At 50.1% G+C, this 18649-nt stretch overlaps 1 protein-coding gene across 5 annotated transcripts in view; it reads left to right on the top strand.

Moving 5' to 3' along the window:
* TP53BP2 (tumor protein p53 binding protein 2) overlaps positions 1 to 18649 on the top strand; it is a 56137-nt gene that overhangs the window by 34924 nt on the left and 2564 nt on the right. For 4 of the 5 annotated variants that reach the window (XM_045069730.1, XM_045069729.1, XM_004761874.3 and 1 more), the window contains 12 exons: positions 1981 to 2155; positions 2946 to 3127; positions 3467 to 3631; positions 3841 to 4069; positions 5481 to 5585; positions 6070 to 6218; positions 6905 to 7364; positions 8659 to 9434; positions 11912 to 12049; positions 12806 to 12939; positions 14700 to 14866; positions 18035 to 18234. In XM_045069730.1, coding sequence (XP_044925665.1) covers positions 1981 to 2155; positions 2946 to 3127; positions 3467 to 3631; positions 3841 to 4069; positions 5481 to 5585; positions 6070 to 6218; positions 6905 to 7364; positions 8659 to 9434; positions 11912 to 12049; positions 12806 to 12939; positions 14700 to 14866; positions 18035 to 18234 — 2880 coding nt within the window. Of the gene's footprint in view, positions 1 to 1980; positions 2156 to 2945; positions 3128 to 3466; positions 3632 to 3840; positions 4070 to 5480; positions 5586 to 6069; positions 6219 to 6904; positions 7365 to 8658; positions 9435 to 10827; positions 10932 to 11911; positions 12050 to 12805; positions 12940 to 14699; positions 14867 to 18034; positions 18235 to 18649 lie in introns of those variants that run through there. The other variant, XR_006603589.1, reaches the window with a different exon arrangement.

The following is an 18649-nucleotide window of genomic DNA, read 5'->3' as shown; positions in this document are numbered from 1 at the left end:
GGGCGCCTGGGTGGCTCAGTGGGTTAAGCCGCTGCCTTCGGCTCAGGTCATGATCTCAGGGTCCTGGGATCGAGTCCCGCATCGGGCTTTCTGCTCAGCAGGGAGCCTGCTTCCCTCCCTCTCTCTCTCTCTCTCTCTCTGCCTGCTTCTCCATCTACTTGTGATTTCTCTCTGTCAAATAAATAAATAAAATCTTTAAAAAAAAAAAAAAAAAAAAAAAAAAAAAGATCTCCAGAACCCTAGTTCTGATCAAAATTAACCACATTATGTTGTGGCTCAGGAAAACAGCAAAGGCATAAAGAGCCCTTCGACTTTGCTAGAGGGAACTGCTCTGGGCTGATCCGTCCTGAATCATTACTGCAGCAAGAGGGACTTGTAAAGTCAATCAGTGCTAACCCTGTCCCCTTCTGCTGTATGGTGCTGATAATAGGCTGCTTGCCTTTATTTGGGATATGCTGCCCCCACAGACTGGTCCTCATCCTGGCCTCGAACAGGTGAAACAGAAGCTTCTCTGTTATCATCCCCACCAGTCTCCCTGTTGTTTCTCCCGCCAGCCTGAACTCTCGTCTGACCAGATGGCACCACGCTTCCTCCATAAAGGCTCGTGGTCAGTGCTGTGGGCTCTGTGGGCTTCTCAGCATTGTGGTCATGGCAGAAAAGCAGCCATGGACAAACTCGTGACTGGCCGTGTGACGGGGGAAACACAGATGGTGGGCTGGCTTTCACTTGTTGCCCCGGTCTGAACACTCCATGTCTGCAGCTGGCCATGCCCACGGGGACTGTATGGTTGCCGGAGTGGGGTAGACCATTGGTGCAGGGTCCCCGGCAGCATGCCCTGTGGCGTGGGTAGCGCTCACTGGGGTTCCTGTGGGTCTGCTTCTGTCTCTGACACCGGCTGCTGGTGTTTTCAAAATCAGGAATAGTGTGGCTTCTCAAACTTGAGGTTGTGAAGGAGTCCCCAGGGGGTTGTGTTGAAAATGCATATCCTGGTACAGTGGGGACGGTTCGGGGTCTGAGAGTGCATTTCCCACTAGGCTCCCATGTGGCGCTGAGGCACCGTTTCTTCAATGTCAGGGACGTGAATTCAAATAAAAAGACCGAGTAGTAGAATGCATCTTTGACCTCAGGGTCTTCTCTTGAAACTATTTTTGTGTTATATATATTTCAGTGATATTACTCTGAGAAGTTTTATTATAAATTGTGTGGCTCTTTTACTTTTTAAAAAGACTTTATTTATTAGAGAGAGAGAGAGAGAGCACGTGCATGAAGGGGAGGGAGAAACAGACTCCTGGTGGAGCAGGGAGCCTGAGCCCAGGACCCTGAGATCATGACCTGAGCTGAAGGCAGACACCCCAGGCCCCCACTGTTACTCACTTTTAGTGAAGTAACTAGTGTAATATACTAGAAACAAAGTGTTACATTGTGGGTTTTGAAGCCAGGGTGGCTTTTAAGCTTTTTGCTAAGTATGTGTGCTGAGTGTACATTAGCTGTGTGAGGTTCTGTGCAATGAGGTGCACACTCACATTTCATTTATTCCTCACCATGGCCCCATGAGGCTCTTGATCACCCTGTTTTTGGCTGAAGAAGGAGACCCCTGTCTCGGTGAGGGTATGTGGTTTGCTGTCTCCAAGCCCATAAGTGGCAGAGCTTGGGTTATGAGTCCGAACTGGACTCCAAGGCCACCTTTGTAGTGAGCGCCTTATATTTCTCTGTGTGCTCCTCTCCAAGCACGAGCACCCCCTGTGGGATCACTGTTCCCCAGCTGTGCAAGAACCCTCGGGAGTAAGAATGCTCGTGCTTGGGTCTTACCCCAAGAGAGTGTCGGGTTGGGGCCAGGAGCTGTGTCCTTCACTCCTGGCGGAGGTGGATCCAGCAGCGTGCAGCATGGCTGGTCACCACTGCCTCCGGCTACGCTCAGCTTCCTTTGGGGCCGATACACCTTTGAAAAGGATTTGCCCGATGATGGTTTCTACCTTTTAGGAGCAGCGCTTGAAGTTTTTGAAACAGCAAGATCAGCGTCAGCAGCAACAAGCTGCTGAGCAGGAGAAGCTCAAGAGGCTGAAGGAGATGGCTGAGAACCAGGAAGCTAAGCTAAAGAAGGTGCGCGCCCTGAAAGGCCATGTGGAGCAAAAGAGGCTGAGCAACGGCCGACTGGGTGAGTCACTTGTGGAGGGGCCTGGCCAGTGCATGTAGCTCCACGGGGACGGGGAAACAGGGACATGGGTGTGGGGCCCTGCGTGAGTGATGGTAAGCCATGGCTGTGTGTGTAGGCAGCTTTAAAATCAAGGCTTTTCAAAGCACAATTCCCTGCAGTTTTGATGCTTTTGGTTCGCGTGAACTGAATTTAGGTGTTGGGTGTTTCATTATTTTTTATTTTTATTTTTATTATTTTGGTGGGCAGCAAAGGAGAGTTTATTGAGTGATCTAGTACAGAGCCTCCCACACAGGGACGGGACCCAGGAGGGTTGCCCTTAGCTGCTGGGTTTTTTAGACAAGCTTTTTAAAAATGTACTAATGGGATTTTGTTTTTCTCTTTCTAAATACTTTTTGACTGAAAATATGATGAAGGCAAGGATTTTTATTCATATAATAGGTCCCTCTATTACAATGCTATTTTAATTAAAATTTTCGTGATGTAATACCTTCCTCTACCACTATAAAACAGATGAAAAGTTCTCAATAAATTTCATTGTTTCTAAAATTTGGAGCTTAATAATATTCATAACACAAATTCTGGTAGGGATCTATTCAGAGGGAGGCACGGACATTTAGAAATGTCTATGTTGATTTCAGTTTTTTGTAAAAGAAATAGGTTGGTTGGAGGACATTTCTGAAAAACGTCTGTACTTTTTGTTAGGAAGTTTGTTGTAAAGCCCGGTTGCCTGGGAGTACTCCATTCTTATTTTTCTTTTCAACTGTTGTGGCTTTTCTTGTTCTCATTCTAGTGGAGGAGATTGAGCAAATGAATAGTTTGTTCCAGCAAAAGCAGAGGGAGCTCGTTCTGGCCGTGTCCAAAGTGGAGGAGCTGACCAGACAGTTGGAGATGCTCAAGAACGGCAGGATAGACGGACGTCACGACAGCCGGTCTGCCGCGGCTGAGCTCGACCGACTCTACAAGGAGCTGCAGGTGTGGCCTGCTCCAGGGGCACAGTTGCCACAGAAGTGGCTTTAAGTGCGGGATTTTGATTTCTTTTCCTCAAACTGGGGGTGGAACGGGGTGTGGGGGGGGAAACACCCAAACCCCAGAGAGTCTAGAATAAACTTAAGGTTACCTGACACAGGAAATTGGAGGCATTCCTTAGAACCACAGTGGGTGGGCTGACAGTTTAAACCATAAGATGGAAGTGGGGAGAGGTGGAGGGACCTTACGTTTTTAGAAATTATGTAATAGTGAATCATGTGATTATCTGTTTGAGAAATTTTTCTTCCTACTCCTTGGCTACCCCCCCCCCCCCATTTTATTCAGTTACGAAACAAACTGAATCAGGAGCAGAATGCCAAGCTGCAGCAACAGCGTGAGTGTCTGAATAAGCGCAATTCAGAGGTGGCGGTCATGGACAAGCGTGTTAATGAGCTGCGGGACCGGCTGTGGAAGAAGAAGGCAGCCTTGCAGCAGAAGGAGAGCCTCCCGGTAAGTGGCCGCCGCTGCCCCGCGGGTCACGTGGGCAGCCGCCTCTGGAGCCGCGCCTGGGTGCTCCTGCTGCGGGGCTGCGGTGGGGCGGCTCCAGGACGCTGTGGGATGAGACCCTGGAAGCGCTGATATTTATAGGTTAGTCAGTGCCACAGCCTCTCTGAGTTGGATGTGGTGGGACTCATCATGCTCCCGTGCCTCTCCCTAAGGTCTCATCGGATGGAAACCTGCCCCCGCAAGGGCTGCCGGCTCCCAGTCGTGTGGCCGCAGTGGGGCCCTACATCCAGTCGTCCACGATGCCCCGTGTCCCCTCGAGGCCTGAACTTCTGGTGAAGCCAGCTCTGCCGGACAGCTCCTTGGCCATGCAGGCTCCGGAAGGGCCGCTTAAAGTACACACACTGCCCAACATGCGCTCTGGGCCTGCCTTCCAGGGTCAAGGTAAAAGGGTTCACTTCCAGTCCCTCTCACAGCGTCTTCTTCCTGTCCTCACTGTCATTTACTCCCTGGGGTTTTAAAAAAAATGTCTTTCTATTCCTTATTCACGTTTAAGTCCTGAGAATCTGTGTGTGGTTTTTGCTAGCACTGTGATGCATTTCTTTTCTTTTCTTTTTTAAAGATTTTATTTATTAGAAAGTGAGAGCTAGAAAGAGCACACACAGAGGAAGAGGGAGATTAATTGATGTAGGACTTGATCACAGGCCTCGGGGACCATGACCTGAGCCAAAGCAGATGCTTCACCAACCACCCAGGCGTCGCCATGATATATTTTTTAACCCTAAATAATGCAATTCTGTTTGGGAATGAGATGGAATATAATATTTCTGCAATGAAGATTGTTTTGAATTCCTTCTTGTTAATGAGGACATTTTGATTTGATATTTATAACTCGACCGCTTTTTCTTTTGTGTAAAAACACTGCGTATGTGGTAGAGGTCTCATCATTATGGAAGGTGAGGTGGCCAGTACATTCTGCGCTGTTCTGCACCGCGAGTACGTAAGCACCAATCAGGTGGTGCTTTCTGTGTGTATGTGCTCACACAGGAGCCTTTGCTTGCTAGCTCTTTGTAGAATAAAGATAAACCTTCTGGAAGCTCACAGTGACAATAACAGAGGCATCTTGTGTTAGTGGTCTTTGCATCTGTGTAGTTCTCAGTGCGTGGGGAGGTGTGAGCCGGAGTAGTGTGACTAGAGTCCTAGATGAAGGGAGGCTTGTAGGAAAGCGGGATGAAAACATCCTCATTCAGACCCCTGGGAGAAGAACTAGTGGCCAGTATTGTTTCTTTTCCCCAGCCCCTGTCACGTGCAGAATATGGCTAATGCTACAGTTGCGATTATGTTGCCATAATTACCAGGGTGAGGCCATAGAGCCCCTGGTCTGGGTTTCCCTGCAGAAGGAACTGGCTCTGTTTTGCTGCTATTAGGACAGAGCTGTGGCCTTGATGCTTCTACATCTGTGTAGAGAAAACCTGCACAGAGCACACAGATCTGTGGAAGACTGGTCCATGTCCACAGTTTTGCCTCTTTGTTGTGTGTGCGTAACTGGTGTGTCAGATATGCCTTGGAACCCTTGGTTTGCGAAGTTGAAAGTTGTTTTCTGACTAGGACAGTGACAGTTTCGTACCAGTGAGAAGCAGGGTGTCCTCACTGGTTCAAGCAGATTTTCTGTTGACTACAGTTAATCTTAAATTTGTTTCAGTAAGTTTAAATTAGGAATCTGAATTCTCATATTTTCTAAATAAGTTTAAGGGATGGATGGGGGTCTGAAATTTCAAGCTGTTTTCAGAGCAAAAGGAACCATTAGAGATCTGTTTGGAATGCTTGGTTACTGTGGTTGCTTTCTGCATTGTAGGCTCTAAAATCCATCTGCTCGGCCCTGACTGGAGCTCCCCAAGTGCAGACATTTCCGCCAGCCAATCCTCCGTGCCTGCGAGCTCGGGGGATGCCCCGGACCAAGGTGAGGTTCTGTTCTGACGTCTGAGAGGCACTGCACGATCTTTTTCTACTTTTTTTAAAGATTTATTTGAGAGAGAGAGAGAGAGAGAGAGTATGAGTGGGAGGGGCAGAGGGAGAGAGAGAATTTCAGACAGACTCTGTGCTGAGTCCAATGTGGGGCTCTACTGCACAACCATAAGATTGTGACCTGAGCCAAAACCAAGGGTCAGACGCTCCACTGTCTGTGTCACCACAGTCTTCTTTAGTTTGTTTTCTGGTGTGTCAAACCTGGGGACAGAGTTCACTTCCGGAACACCTTCATTTAGCTACGGAGTTCAGGTACTGGTGTAGCGTCTGGGCAGTTCTCCAGTTAACTCAATTAAAAATAGGGAAGCATGTCTTGGGGGTGTGGTTTCAAGGAGATTGAGGAGAGGGAAACTTACATGTGAAAAAGAGGTCTTACTACAAATGGCTTGAATCTCCTTGTGATTTTTTTCCATCTTTAGGTGATGATGGAGAGGTTGCCCTGAGGGAGAAGGAAAAGAAAGTGCGTCCCTTTTCGATGTTTGACACAGTGGATCAGTGTGCCGCCCCACCCCCCTTTGGGGCTCTGAGGAAGAACCAGAGCAGTGAGGACATCCTGCGGGATGCTCAGGTGTGAAGAATGGCTCAGGTTAACATTCAGTGGTAATTCTGTATATGCTCTTTAGAAGAGAGGGACTATCCTGTTGAGGGAGAGCAAGAAAAACCAAAATATTTCTGGAAGATGAGAACACAGAATTCTGTCATTTTGAATTCTGCAGCTTTAAGTGTGTTTGCGGTAATTGGAGAACGGCGGCCATCCTTGCTGCTGGCTCCCATTTCGTGTGATTCTCTGAAAACTGGGGAGCGTGCTGAAGCACATCGTGTGTGCACTACTCAGCGACCCTCTGGCTTCAGAATCTGGAGCCAAGGTATTGTCAGGAATGATTTGGCATGAATCTTCTGTGACTGTTAGGATCCTAGCCTTTGACTACAACGGGTGATGGTGGTGTGCTCCCAGTTGGGTGTTTTCACCACAGTGGTGTGATGAGCGAGGAGGACTTTGGGTTATTGGGGTCATCTGTGAATATGTGGAGTAGGAGTCTCCGAGTCGGGGGTGATGATGAGGAAGAGGCGTGCAGGCAGGAACCATAGCGCAGTTCTCTGGTTCCTTATTAAACATAGTTCAGTGAAGAGACCTATGAGTTTTTCACTGACTTGAAAACATAGAGCCAGTATTCGCGAAATTCGGTTATCTAACACATGCTGTATACCCATTTGGACAGTGTTTTAACTGCCTTGTGTGTGTGTGTGTTTCAGGCTGCAAGTAAAAATGTGGCTAAAGTGCCGCCTCCTGTTCCGTCAAAACCAAAACAGATTAACTTGCCTTATTTTGGGCAAAATCCTCAGTCAGCGTCAGACCTGAAGCCAGATGGAAACCCTCCACAGTTGTCAGCAGGTGTGGCGTCCGTGGGAAGCAAACTGAAATCGGGGCAGCCACAGAGGGTCGTGGTGCCCCCCGGCGCGCCCTCGGCCAGCCAGAGCCAGGCCTTATCTGCAGCTGGAAAGCAAGAGAGTCCTCCAGCCGCGGCCGTCCGGCCCTTCACCCCACAGCCTTCCAAGGACACCCCTCCCCCACCCTTGCGGAAGCCCCAGACCGTGGCCGCCAGCTCCATATACTCCATGTACACGCAGCGTCAGGCTCCCGGGAAGAACTTTCAGCAGGCAGTGCAGAGCGCGCTAACCAAGACCCATTCCAGAGGGCCGCCCTTCTCCACCGGTAAGCTCTGGTCCCGTTTGCACTGGAGCAGGGGCGGCCCAGTCCCACCTGGAGTTGTCATCTGTCCGTGACTGGCTGAGTTGACGCACGCTTGTGTCCTGAGGGCTCTGTGGGGTCGCGGCTTGTCTTCTTGCCTGCGTGCTGAGCTGGGTTTTCACTCCACGTCACGGAGGGATGAGTGGGTGCCGTAGCTGAAGAAACCCGTGGTGCAGAGACAGCCTTCTCTGTCCCCGCTTGCTGGGCCCACCACGTGAGTGAGGCCCATGCAATATCCTCCCTATGGGGTTCACGCCAGGTGCTTCTGGGGTGGACGGTGGGATAGCTGCCCCAAGTTGTGCTCCCCACTGTGTCTTACGTTGCTCTCATGAGGACACAGCTGCTAGTAAGATACAGAAACATGGGAAGGCTGACAGTCTGGTGATCTGGTGGGTTCTTTCTAAGGGTCATTTGTTTATAAAACTAAAATCGAGTTCATCCTGTTTTAGTTGAATAATGGTGGCTTTCTGGTCACGAAATCACGTGATTGTATCCTGAAATGTACCTCAAGTAACCAGACAACAAAGAATTTATACATGTGCTGTGGCCGATTCGGCTTCATTGAGAACTGCTGATGCAGTAATTTGGAAATTGGATAGTTTTGCTAGCATCAGAATGATAAGGGGAATGGTTTTATTAAATATACGTGGTTCTTAATGTTGTCAGCCAAATACAATCCCCCCTCCTTGATTTACTTTTAAGACATATGAAAGAGAGGGTAGTTATGTTTAGTTTTAACCCAGACGCCGGAAAGGATTGCTTTATGTTGTTTTCATATTTTGACATTTTAAGTTTGCTACAAGCAGTAGTTTCTTTTTTTCTTGCTTTTTAAAAAAGATTTTATTTATTTATTTGACAGGAAGATAGCAGGAGTAGGCAGAGAGGCAGGCAGAGGGAGGGGGAGAAGCAGGCTTTCTGCTGAGCAGGGCGTGATCCCAGGATCCTGAGATTGTGACCTGATCTGAAGGCAGAGGCTTAACTCTCTAAGCCCCCTCAGCACCCCAGCCGGTGTTTTCTTAGAGTTACAACAGCAGCATTTTTCTTCATGGTACATGAAATAATGGCACGTGTTCTCATCAGTGAGGGTTTTCACATGGAAGCCTTGCGTGGTCTTTTGTTGTTTTTAAAAAATCACTGTGTTGAAGAGTGCCGTGTAGTAACTGTGAAATTGAAGGAGGCTTTCAATCTTGTGCCCTGTGTCTATTACCTGCTGGTTTGATTTAATCCTCATCGGGGCTTTGTTTCCGTTTCTGATCAGTCTACGGCAAGCCTGTGATCGCTGCCGCCCAGAACCAGCAGCTGCACCTGGAGAACGTGTACTCCAGCAGCCAGAGCCAGCCTGGCAGTCCCGAGCCTGATGTGGAGCCTGTGGCCTCGGGCCAGGAGAGCCATGAGAATGAACGAATTCCTCGGCCACTCAGCCCGACCAAACTGCTGCCCTTCTTGTCCAACCCCTACCGAAACCAGAGCGATGCTGACCTGGAAGCCCTGCGCAAGAAACTTTCCAACGCGCCGAGGCCGCTCAAGAAACGGAGCTCGATCACAGAGCCGGAAGGTCCAAATGGGCCGAACATCCAGAAGCTTCTGTACCAGAGGACCACCATCGCTGCCATGGAGACCATCTCTGTTCCCTCATATCCATCCAAGCCAACGTCTGTGGTGGCCGATTCTGACAGCCCAATTGAAACCCAGAATCCATATTTACACGTGGAGCCCGAGAAGGAGACAGTCTCTCTCATTCCTGAACCAGTGTCCCCAGAGGACGTGGGAAGCGCCAGTTCCGAGAACAGTGACATGGCAGCTCTTTCCCCGGGCCTTGATTACATGCCTGAAGGAGTTCTGGACAGCAGCCCCAGTTTCCAGAACAGTGCGGAAGAACCAAGTGCAGAGGCCCCCCATCCACTGGAAGTGTACCTGGAGGAGTATCCCCCATACCCGCCCCCACCATACCCGTCTGGGGAGCCGGAGGGGCCGGGAGAAGACTCGGGCAGCATGCGTCCACCCGAAGTCACGGGGCAGGTGTCTCTGCCTCCTGTAAGTAGTGTGGTGTCTCACAGTCCTTTCAGGAGACCCCCTTGTCACAGATTTCCAGGTGGTTGACTCTCAAAGACCTGGAGAAACATACAACTGCTCAGGGCCACTTGCAGAGGATGGTCTGTGTGTGAATTGCCTATGGTTGCCAACAGTTGCCTCTTTATTTTACACCCCTTTTAGTGCTCAGGAGAGCTCAGAAGTATGAGTAAGATTTGGTGTATTCAGGGTAAAGAACATCTCTGTTTTTTAGGAAGAACCCTTCTCTTTGGGAAGAGGCAGAATTGGGTTCTTTACGATACAAACCCCACGCCGCTGTGGCGGTCCCTCTTGGGAGGCTGGCGAGGCTCTGAGGGAGGAGACCAGGCTCGGAAGCTCCCTCCCTTGACCAGCTTTGTGAAATCAGGCAGATGGTGCCCCTTTCCTCCACAGTGATTTTACACTGTTCTTCTTCTCAGTGATGTGTATCTTTAAGGAACTGTTTCAGGGGATCCTCAGACTTCCAACATTGGTAAACTTGGGTGTGTGTGGGACAGATGGGGGTGGGACAAGCCTGTTCCTCTCCTCCCAGGTAGGGGACCCCTGGCGTGCCCCTGAGCCCCAGCGTCCCTTCCTCCCAGGCTGTGCGTGTGTTGACTTGGGCACATGGTGCACAAGCCTTCCAATTGTCATGCCTTTGTTTGCAAGTCTGTTGTGTCCCTTTGAAGTCTTCGAGAGAGGATCAAAAATCCCAGGGTGTCCTTAAATAAAGTTGACCTTTCAGGTATAGCTGGCATTGCGCTGTTTCCGTAGGATGCGAAACCAGGAGTCTTAAAGAGATCGAAGCAAAATTGCATATTGTAGGGATTTTTTTAAAGTGTTTTATATTTTTGATCCCTCATTGCGTCTTTGAGATGTAATGGTATTCAGAGATGGTTATTGTCTTGATTTGCTCTAACTGCTGGTTACTGTGGCTGTTTGCTTCCAAGTTTTATACAGCACATTGTGGATTCTAGGGGACAGGGTTTAAGTAGGGATTAGGCCTTAAAACAGCGCTGTGCCCGGTCTGTCAGGGCGCATGGCTCCCTGCAGCTGGCGTTAAACTTGTGGGAAGGAGAGACGACTTCACACCTCTTTTTGCTGTGTCCCCACCTCCCCACCCCTCTTTAGTCGTTAAGTCAAAATGATTCACGTACCCGGGGCAGAGGAGACCGGAGGGTCACAGTGTCACTATCTGTTCCTGTCATCCCGGGGGAGCAATTTCCTTCTTGTCTGGCTTTGCGAGAGACCGAACTGTCTGACTTTGCGAGAGACTGAACTGTGTGTCAGGCTTATTCGGAGTGTGCGTGCGGTCCTGCCCATCCCACTCGTGGCTGCATCTCATGGTCATGTGACATCTACACTTCTTGTTTCCCAGAAACAGCAGCAGTTTGTGAAGTGGAGCGATGGCTGCTTGATGTTTTCTAAACCTCGGTGGTTTTCTGCATCCGAAATAGAGAAAGGACCAAGCTGCATAGCACAGTGAGCCTCAGGAAACGTTGCCACTTTGCTGGGCGTGTGTAGGAAACTTATTGAATGGCTTGTTAAATCAGTCTTAACACTTTTGCTCTATTGTTTTGCTGTATTGTATTCATAGTCAAAAGGCTTGACTAATTGGCTCGTGTATCTTGGAGTGTAGTCAAATTCTGAATGTAAAATAGGAATAGCATTTTTTTAAAAAAAATATTTTTATTTATTTATTTGACAGACAGAGATCACAAGTAGGCAGAGAGGCAGACAGAGAGAGGGGGAAGCAGGCCCACCTCTGAGCAGGGAGCCCCGTGCGGGACTCTGGGATCATGACCCGAGCTGAAGGCAGAGGCTTTAACCCACTGAGCCACCCAGGCGCCCCAGGGATAGCATTTTAAGACTGGAAAGATTTCTTGTTAGTATACGTAAGACAGGCTGATAATACTCCTTATTTCCTTGGTTATATGCTTTCCCCTGAGGAAGCATTTCGTTATAAGATGGTTGCAGGGAAGGGATTTGAAGCCAGATGACTTGGATTTAAATCGCAGCTCTGGTGTTCCTGGCTGTGTGCCTTAACTTCCTTATCTGTAAGATGGGGTCACAGGGTTTGGTGGGGAGTCCGCCAGTAGCCATTCATTAACATTAGCCATGATAAGTCTAATTGTGCTGTCGCCTGGTTTAATTGTGTGGGGTTTGCCACCCTAACTCAGAGAGGGAACTTGAAGGCCAGTCTTGACTGATTTTGTGCCCCACAGAAAGCCAGCCTGCTCTCATCGCCTGTTAGGCCTTGCGGGCTTTGTTACACAGGTGTTACTCAGTAAGCTATGTATTGTGATTTATATACGTTTCTAGATAACGTTTCATGTCCATAAAATGCGCTGATATGGATTTTTTAAATGTCCTTTTACTTTCTCAGCTGAGACATTCCTCCGCCCCTTCCTTAGGTCTGCTCTCGGAGACCGGGGTCCTTACTTCGTACCTCTCTCCCGCAGGGCAAAAGGACAAACTTGCGTAAAACTGGTTCGGAAAGGATCGCGCATGGAATGCGGGTGAAGTTCAACCCCCTCGCTTTACTCCTAGATTCATCTTTGGAGGGAGAATTTGACCTTGTACAGAGAATTATTTATGAGGTATGAGGTATGACTGGATTTGTAGATTTCTTAAATATGTTACATTTTGTTTCTGACTTCTGCTTAAGAAGCTCCTCTGGGGGGGAGGGGCCGAGGTAGGGAGGGATGCGGTGGGAGGGATGCGGTGGGAGGGATGCGGTGTGCGGTGGGACTGACGCGCACGGTGGGAGGGATGCGGGATGCGGAGGGAGGGATGCTGGGACGCTGGGACGGATGCGGAGCAGGTTTCAGCTTTGACTGTGAGTTGAAGTGCGGTGTCCCCAGCACTCTCCAGAGTACTTTTCTGTCTGGGGAGATGGTTCCCCTCTGTTTATAGTTGCTCCAGGGTGGACACGGACTTGTGCTGTTAAGTTGCACATGTGGTCCCTATTTTCAGAAGCCTACTATTTAAAATATTTTTAGTTGACCTTTTTTCCTTAACATGGGAAATGCACCTTCTCCTCAGACTCTAATTTGTGGTGAGGAGCCGGAAGGTAAATAAGCAAAAATGACTGAGGTTCCTGGCACCTGTTCATTTTTTAGACCTTTTTACAGTGAGTGCCTACTTAATGTGGCTCTTCTAGTGGTCTTATTTCTAGACCTGAGGTTGGTATAGTCGTCTTGGCTCCTGGAGGTTTCAATTATAACTAAAAAAAAAAAAACAAACAAACCCGCAGAGCCTATTTCTGTTCCCTTGATCCTGAAGAGCCAGGTGATAGTGACCTGAACGGTGACAGGAAGTTTGGGTGATGGCTCCCCTTCGTCTTGATGTCGCAGGTTGACGACCCGAGCCTGCCCAATGATGAGGGCATCACAGCTCTGCACAATGCTGTGTGTGCGGGCCACACGGAAATTGTGAAGTTCCTGGTGCAGTTTGGTGTGAATGTCAATGCTGCAGACAGTGATGGATGGTAAGTCCCCAGTGACCGCCACCCTGGCCGCGGGGTGACGCCAGCACTGCTGGACGCTAGGAGCGCCCACAGGTGTCCTTGTGTGACAGTCCTCTTGCTCCTGTTTTGGAAGCATGTGCAGTTTTTATGAAATATTGTAGTTGAGTGATGAGAAGATGTCCCAGAGTGGCACAGATGTGGCTGACTTGTGTGACTTTGAGAGATATTGGTCCCAGCCCAGTCCCCCGAGCCCAGCGATGCCCATCTTCTGTCCACGGATGTCCACTGTGCATCTGCAAGAGGGAAGCAGAGTTTGTAGCATTTCCCAAGTGTATGGGACTGTGGAATTTTGTTTCACGGAGCCCTCTGCGGAATGGTCATGTGCGTGGAACCTAGAGGGCATTGTTAGAGATGATGAGTATCCTTCGTAGGATCATGGGTTATTTTTTGCACACCAAAATAAGGGGTCCTGATAGGTGCTTTCACCTCCAATGACTGTAATAGAACAGAGAGCAGATTCTGTAATTCTTCTTTTTAAAGAAAGCATGAATTAGAATAAGCTTTTTCTTTGGAAGAATACAAAAAACTGTTTTTTATATACAGTTATTTAAAGGTAAACACCAGTCATTTTTTAATCTTTTCCCTTCAAATTTACATAAATATATATTTTGTAGCCTAAGTTTTTGGTTTATGTTTATAACCTAAGCAAAACAAATTCCTTTTTTTTTTCTTTTTTTAAAAAGTAAGCTCTACACCCAGCGTGGGGCTTGAACTCATGACCCCAAGATCAAGAGATAATCGTTTCCCTGACAGAGCCAGTCGACACCCCCAAAACAAATTCTTAGTGTGTCATATGTTTTTGTTTCCCTGTTACTAGCAGTTTAGGTCATATATAATTTTTCACTACTAAAAAAGCATGCAGTTAAAAATTCTGTAGTAATATTCACCAGACTTCGACCTACTGTGTTCTGGGATGCAGGGTGGGGGATCTGTGGTTTTGGAGACCGTGCACCTGAGAGGAACAGAACGGAATGGGGCAGGAAGAGAAGGGTGGATGCGTGCTGTCTGGCCCCGGGTCGCACGCTGCTGTCTGTCTTTGAGCTAGGTGGCGGCACAGGCTTCTCCCCCCTTCCCTTGTCGGGGGTCGCCTGGAGCCTGCTGTGAATGTGTGAGAGGCTGGAGGGGCTCTCCATAAGGGTGGCTGTAAGTTCCTGCCGGCCAGCGGCCTGTCAGACGGAATGTGTGTATTTCACAGTTGCTTTTCTCCTCTACATTGAATAAACAAACCTCTACTCCAAGTTCAGTTTGGACTTCACAAGCTGTTAGGTGAAGGCAGTTCTCCGTGAGCAGCCCGGATCCCTCGTCAATGGGAGTGGGAAGCAAGTATGGACAGGTGCCTGTGTCGGGGGAGAAGGCCTCTGGTGTGAAGCAGGCTGTGCCCCTTGAGCTGCCCAGGACGCAGGGGTGGGTGCTGTGGAGCATCTCGCCCTGGTTTAGACCGTCACTCACATGCCTTGGCCTTGCACGTCTTGCTTGTGGTTTCTGTTGCTCTTTGTGCTGCCCCGCATAGCAGTGCCCAGTGTGGCCCGTCCTCAACCGTTCCTCCCTGTCCTCTCTCGTGGGCTCAAATATCTGTGTTTAACTGATTTTTAGAAAACCGTGTAGGAGGTTTCCAGAAGAAGGGCCCAGACGGTAGACTCTGAGCGCTCTGCACAGACGCCGGGCCTGCCGGTGTCGTGTGCCGAGGGAGACCCTACAGCCTGCTGTGTGTCGCCCCACAGGACCCCGCTGCACTGCGCGGCCTCCTGCAACAACGTGCAGGTGTGTAAGTTCCTGGTGGAGTCCGGAGCCGCCGTGTTCGCCACGACCTACAGCGACCTGCAGACCGCCGCAGACAAGTGCGAGGAGACGGAGGAGGGCTACACCCAGTGCTCGCAGTTCCTCTACGGTTTGTGATGAGCGCGTTCCCACGTGTTCGTGACTGTGCTGATCTGTCCTCTGCTTCTGGGGTACCGTTTGCCAAGCATGTTTATTATCAGGGAAAGCATTTTTATGTCGTGCCTGGTCCTGGGCGCTGGAAACAGGGCGGCTTTGATGCCCACGATGAATGCGGCTTTTGTGCGTGTGCCTCTGAGCTGCCCACACGCCACGCGGTCCCTGACCCCATGCGGGCCAGACACTGGACCCCCCGTGAGTGGAGCCGCCTTCCACGACGGCCCCGAGGCTATGGCAGGGGCCATGAGCGAGCCCGCGGAGCTGGGATTTCCCACAAGATCAGACCGGTCGTGAAGTGAAGGAAGGGCGGCACCTGTTTCAGAGCCGAGTTCTGGCTCTTCTGTCGTGGTTTTGCGTTTCTGATCCTGAGGGAGAACATCAGCTCTGACCCTCGAGAACAAGACAGGCCTCTCTCAGGTGGCATTTCTGTTCACGACTCTTACGAGCTGAGGTTCTCTCTTCTCAGCCGGGCTGGAGCAAAGTGAGGAGAGGAGGTGAGCAGTGCTGGGGGTCTGTGCTGTACGTGCTCCAGGAAGCTGCTCCGCCTGTCACTGGAAGGGCCGCAGAGCCGGGGAGCCTGTCCCTCTGCGAGGCTGCATTCCCGGCTCACGGGCTGCTGTCAGGCTCAGGAGCGTGGAGGGGCGGCCTCGCAGCTCTTCCTGTCAGTTGTGGGCACAGAGGGTGACCTTGCATTCCTGTTTTCCCATCTCTGGATTAAGAATGATTTTGATAGATTGAGATTTTACTATTAAGATATTACTATATACTTTGTTATATGAAATGGCAGTGGCCGTCCTGAGCTTTACTTAATTATAGAATCTGATCTTAATTTTTTAAATTTTTAAATTTTTTAAAAGATTCTATTTATTTTTTTTTTTTTATTTTTTTTTTTTTTTAAAGATTTTATTTATTTATTTGAGAGAGAGACAGTGAGAGAGAGCATGAGCAAGGAGAAGGTCAGCAGGAAAAGCAGACTCCCCGTGCAGCTGGGAGCCCGATATGGGACTCGATCCCGGGACTCCAGGATCATGACCTGAGCTGAAAGCAGTCGTCCAACCAACTGAGCCACCCAGGAGCCCTCTATTTATTTTTTTGATAGAGACAGTCAGAAAGGGAACATGAGCAGGGGGAGTGGGAGAGGGAAAAGCAGGCTTCCCGCTGGGTAGGGAGCCTGGTGCGGGGCTCCATCCTGAGCCAAAGGCAGACGCTTGATGACTGAGCTACCCAGGTGCCCTGGAATCTGATCTTTAAAGACACGTAGGGACTTCTAATCGGAGGCTTTACTTTATGGAACATACCATGAACACCATGAAAACGTGTCTTTACCTTAGATGTTGAAATGACCATGGCCTGGCTTCTCCCTGCTTGGGCCTGGGCGCCTGCCCTCTCGTAGCCCCTCACACCTATGGCAGCTGCGACCCTGACCGTTTTGTTCCTCATGTTGATCATTCCTTGCTTTTTAAAAAATCCCTCTGTCACCCGTGAATGAATCCTGTAATTCGGGCTGTCAGGTTGTGCCTGGGTTTGCCCTTTCTGTGAACTAAGTCACGCTGTGATTCTCTGGCTTGCCTTTCCATTCACGGTTGTTCTGGAGTCTCCTCTGTGTGGTGGCCCTGGCTCCTGCTGTCTGTCCTGCTTATGGCTACGTCTCCCTATCTGTCCTTCCTCTCCACCTTGGAGCATTGGGGTGCGCATTCATTCGTAGTCACAAACGGTCCACGCAGAGTACACCTGCCAGTCCCATGGATGCACTCCTAGTGCCTTTCCTGCCATGTCCCCTTCTTAGTTTGGTGAATAGCAAAGTAAGGAGAAATTTTCTCCCATTCTTAGTGATTTCTTGGATGTGAGACTGAAGTTGTTATTTTTTTATTAGACTATGATTTTCTAATTCTGACCGAATGTCTTTTAATTAGTATTTTACAGTCATTCAGATTTTCCCAGGATAATCTCACTTACACTTTGGAGAGCTGTCATTTGAGCAAACCACAGTGCCCTGGATTTCTTTCCCGCCCCATCCTGCTCCCACTCCAGCCTTGTGGGGGCCAGGTTCACTCAGGGTGTCAGCCTTGTGAATCTCATGGTCCTGTCTCATTGAAACAGGAAAGTTGGGAGCATAACCGTCCCCGTAAGTAGGAGCCTGACCCTTAGTCGTTGGAACCTCTGCTGAAGTGCAGCTCCTTGTCCTGTGTCAGTTTTCCCAGAGCCACGGCAAGGTACCCAGTGCTCTGTCGTCTTAACTGATAGATGATTAAGTTTGTGATTAAGTTCCTTGTCCATGGAAGCTGAAAAATCTGACTGTTCGAGGGCAAGCAGACACTTCCCTGCCTTCTTTTAAACCTGTAAAGGTGAAACCAGTAATGAGCTCTGCAGTGCTTGGGCTTCCTGACCTAACTGACTTGCCTTGCTTGCTGTGCCCCGTGCTCACCCGTACCTGCCCCATGGGCCTGTGCCTGTGCCCCCTGGGCCTGTGCCCAGCCTGTGCCATCCCGTGCCCTCCCCGTGTCTTCCCTGTGCCCGCCTTGCTCCTGCCTACTGCCTGTCCTGTTATTACAATGAAAGTGGACATTTGTGAGTTTCCTTAGCCTCATGACTTTATACTTGACTCTGTGTAGATTTTTTGTGTCTGAAATATTTGTGGATTCTTTGTGTCTTACAGTTTTCTTCCTCTCCCTTTCCCCACTTGGAAATGGGCAGGGACTGCTCAGTAGACATTGCCATTGTGAGCTGTGGTCGTGGTTGCTCTAGGTTCCAGGTCAGCATGACGCGGTTTCTCCAGGGCTCCTCGTCCCCATGCTCAGCCGTGCTGGAGTTCGGCAGGCGGCGCGCGCTCCTCTGACAGCCTAGATGCCAGCGGTTCAGTATATTCCTGGGCCTGCGGGGCTCTCTGTACTCCGAGTAAGACTAGTTTCTGAGCTGCCTTAGAGAAGATCGCAGAGGCGGAGGCTAATGTGTCTGGTGGGCGTCCCTCCCCGCCCCCAGGGCTTTTGTTCATGGGGGGCTTCTGCGCTATTTCCGGTTTGGCGTTTGCCCAGCTCTCCTCATGTGGCTTCACGGAGCCGAGGGTTTGAAGAGCAGGCGGGCCGAGTCATGCGTCCTCTGTGGTTTCTTCCTGTCATTTCAGGAGTTCAGGAGAAAATGGGCATCATGAACAAAGGAGTCCTTTATGCGCTGTGGGATTATGAGCCTCAGAATGGTGACGAGCTGCCCCTGCGAGACGGGGACTGCATGACCGTCATCCGCCGGGAGGACGAGGAAGAGACGGAGTGGTGGTGGGCACGTCTGCACGACAAGGAGGGCTACGTTCCGCGCAACCTGCTGGGGGTGAGCGAGCCATGCGGACGGGTTGCTGTGCAGGCCGGGTGTGCGGGGGTCGGGTGTGCAGGGGGCGCGGGTGTGCGTGCGTGGGCCCTAGTGGTGTGTGGGGCCCAGGTATGCGGGAGCTACCCTGTGTCAGGGGCTCTGTGCAGCTGACTGCCCTTTGCTCGCACCACATGGAATTTTAGAGTTTGGACAGTGTGAGGTTTACACTTGGTGGGTGTCCCACGTCCATATCTGCTAGCCCTTGAGGGCTGGGGTCCTGCTGCTTCCCAGCAGCTTGCGGGACATGGGTAACGTTGGCTACAAATGCTGCGTTTGCCCTCGCCAGCATCTGTGGAGCTGGCAGACAGAGCCTTCACTCCTGTTCAGTGTTAAAGCTGGAAACAAACTGTACAGTCATGTGAGTGCGTGCACGCTT

This window comes from Mustela putorius, unplaced genomic scaffold, assembly GCF_011764305.1.
Source record: "Mustela putorius furo isolate JIRA1106 unplaced genomic scaffold, ASM1176430v1.1 tig00003942_pilon_pilon_pilon, whole genome shotgun sequence".
Lineage (NCBI taxonomy): Eukaryota > Metazoa > Chordata > Mammalia > Carnivora > Mustelidae > Mustela > Mustela putorius.
The sequence above is the reverse complement of the archived record's forward strand: the minus strand, read 5'-3'. Positions and strand labels throughout refer to the sequence as shown.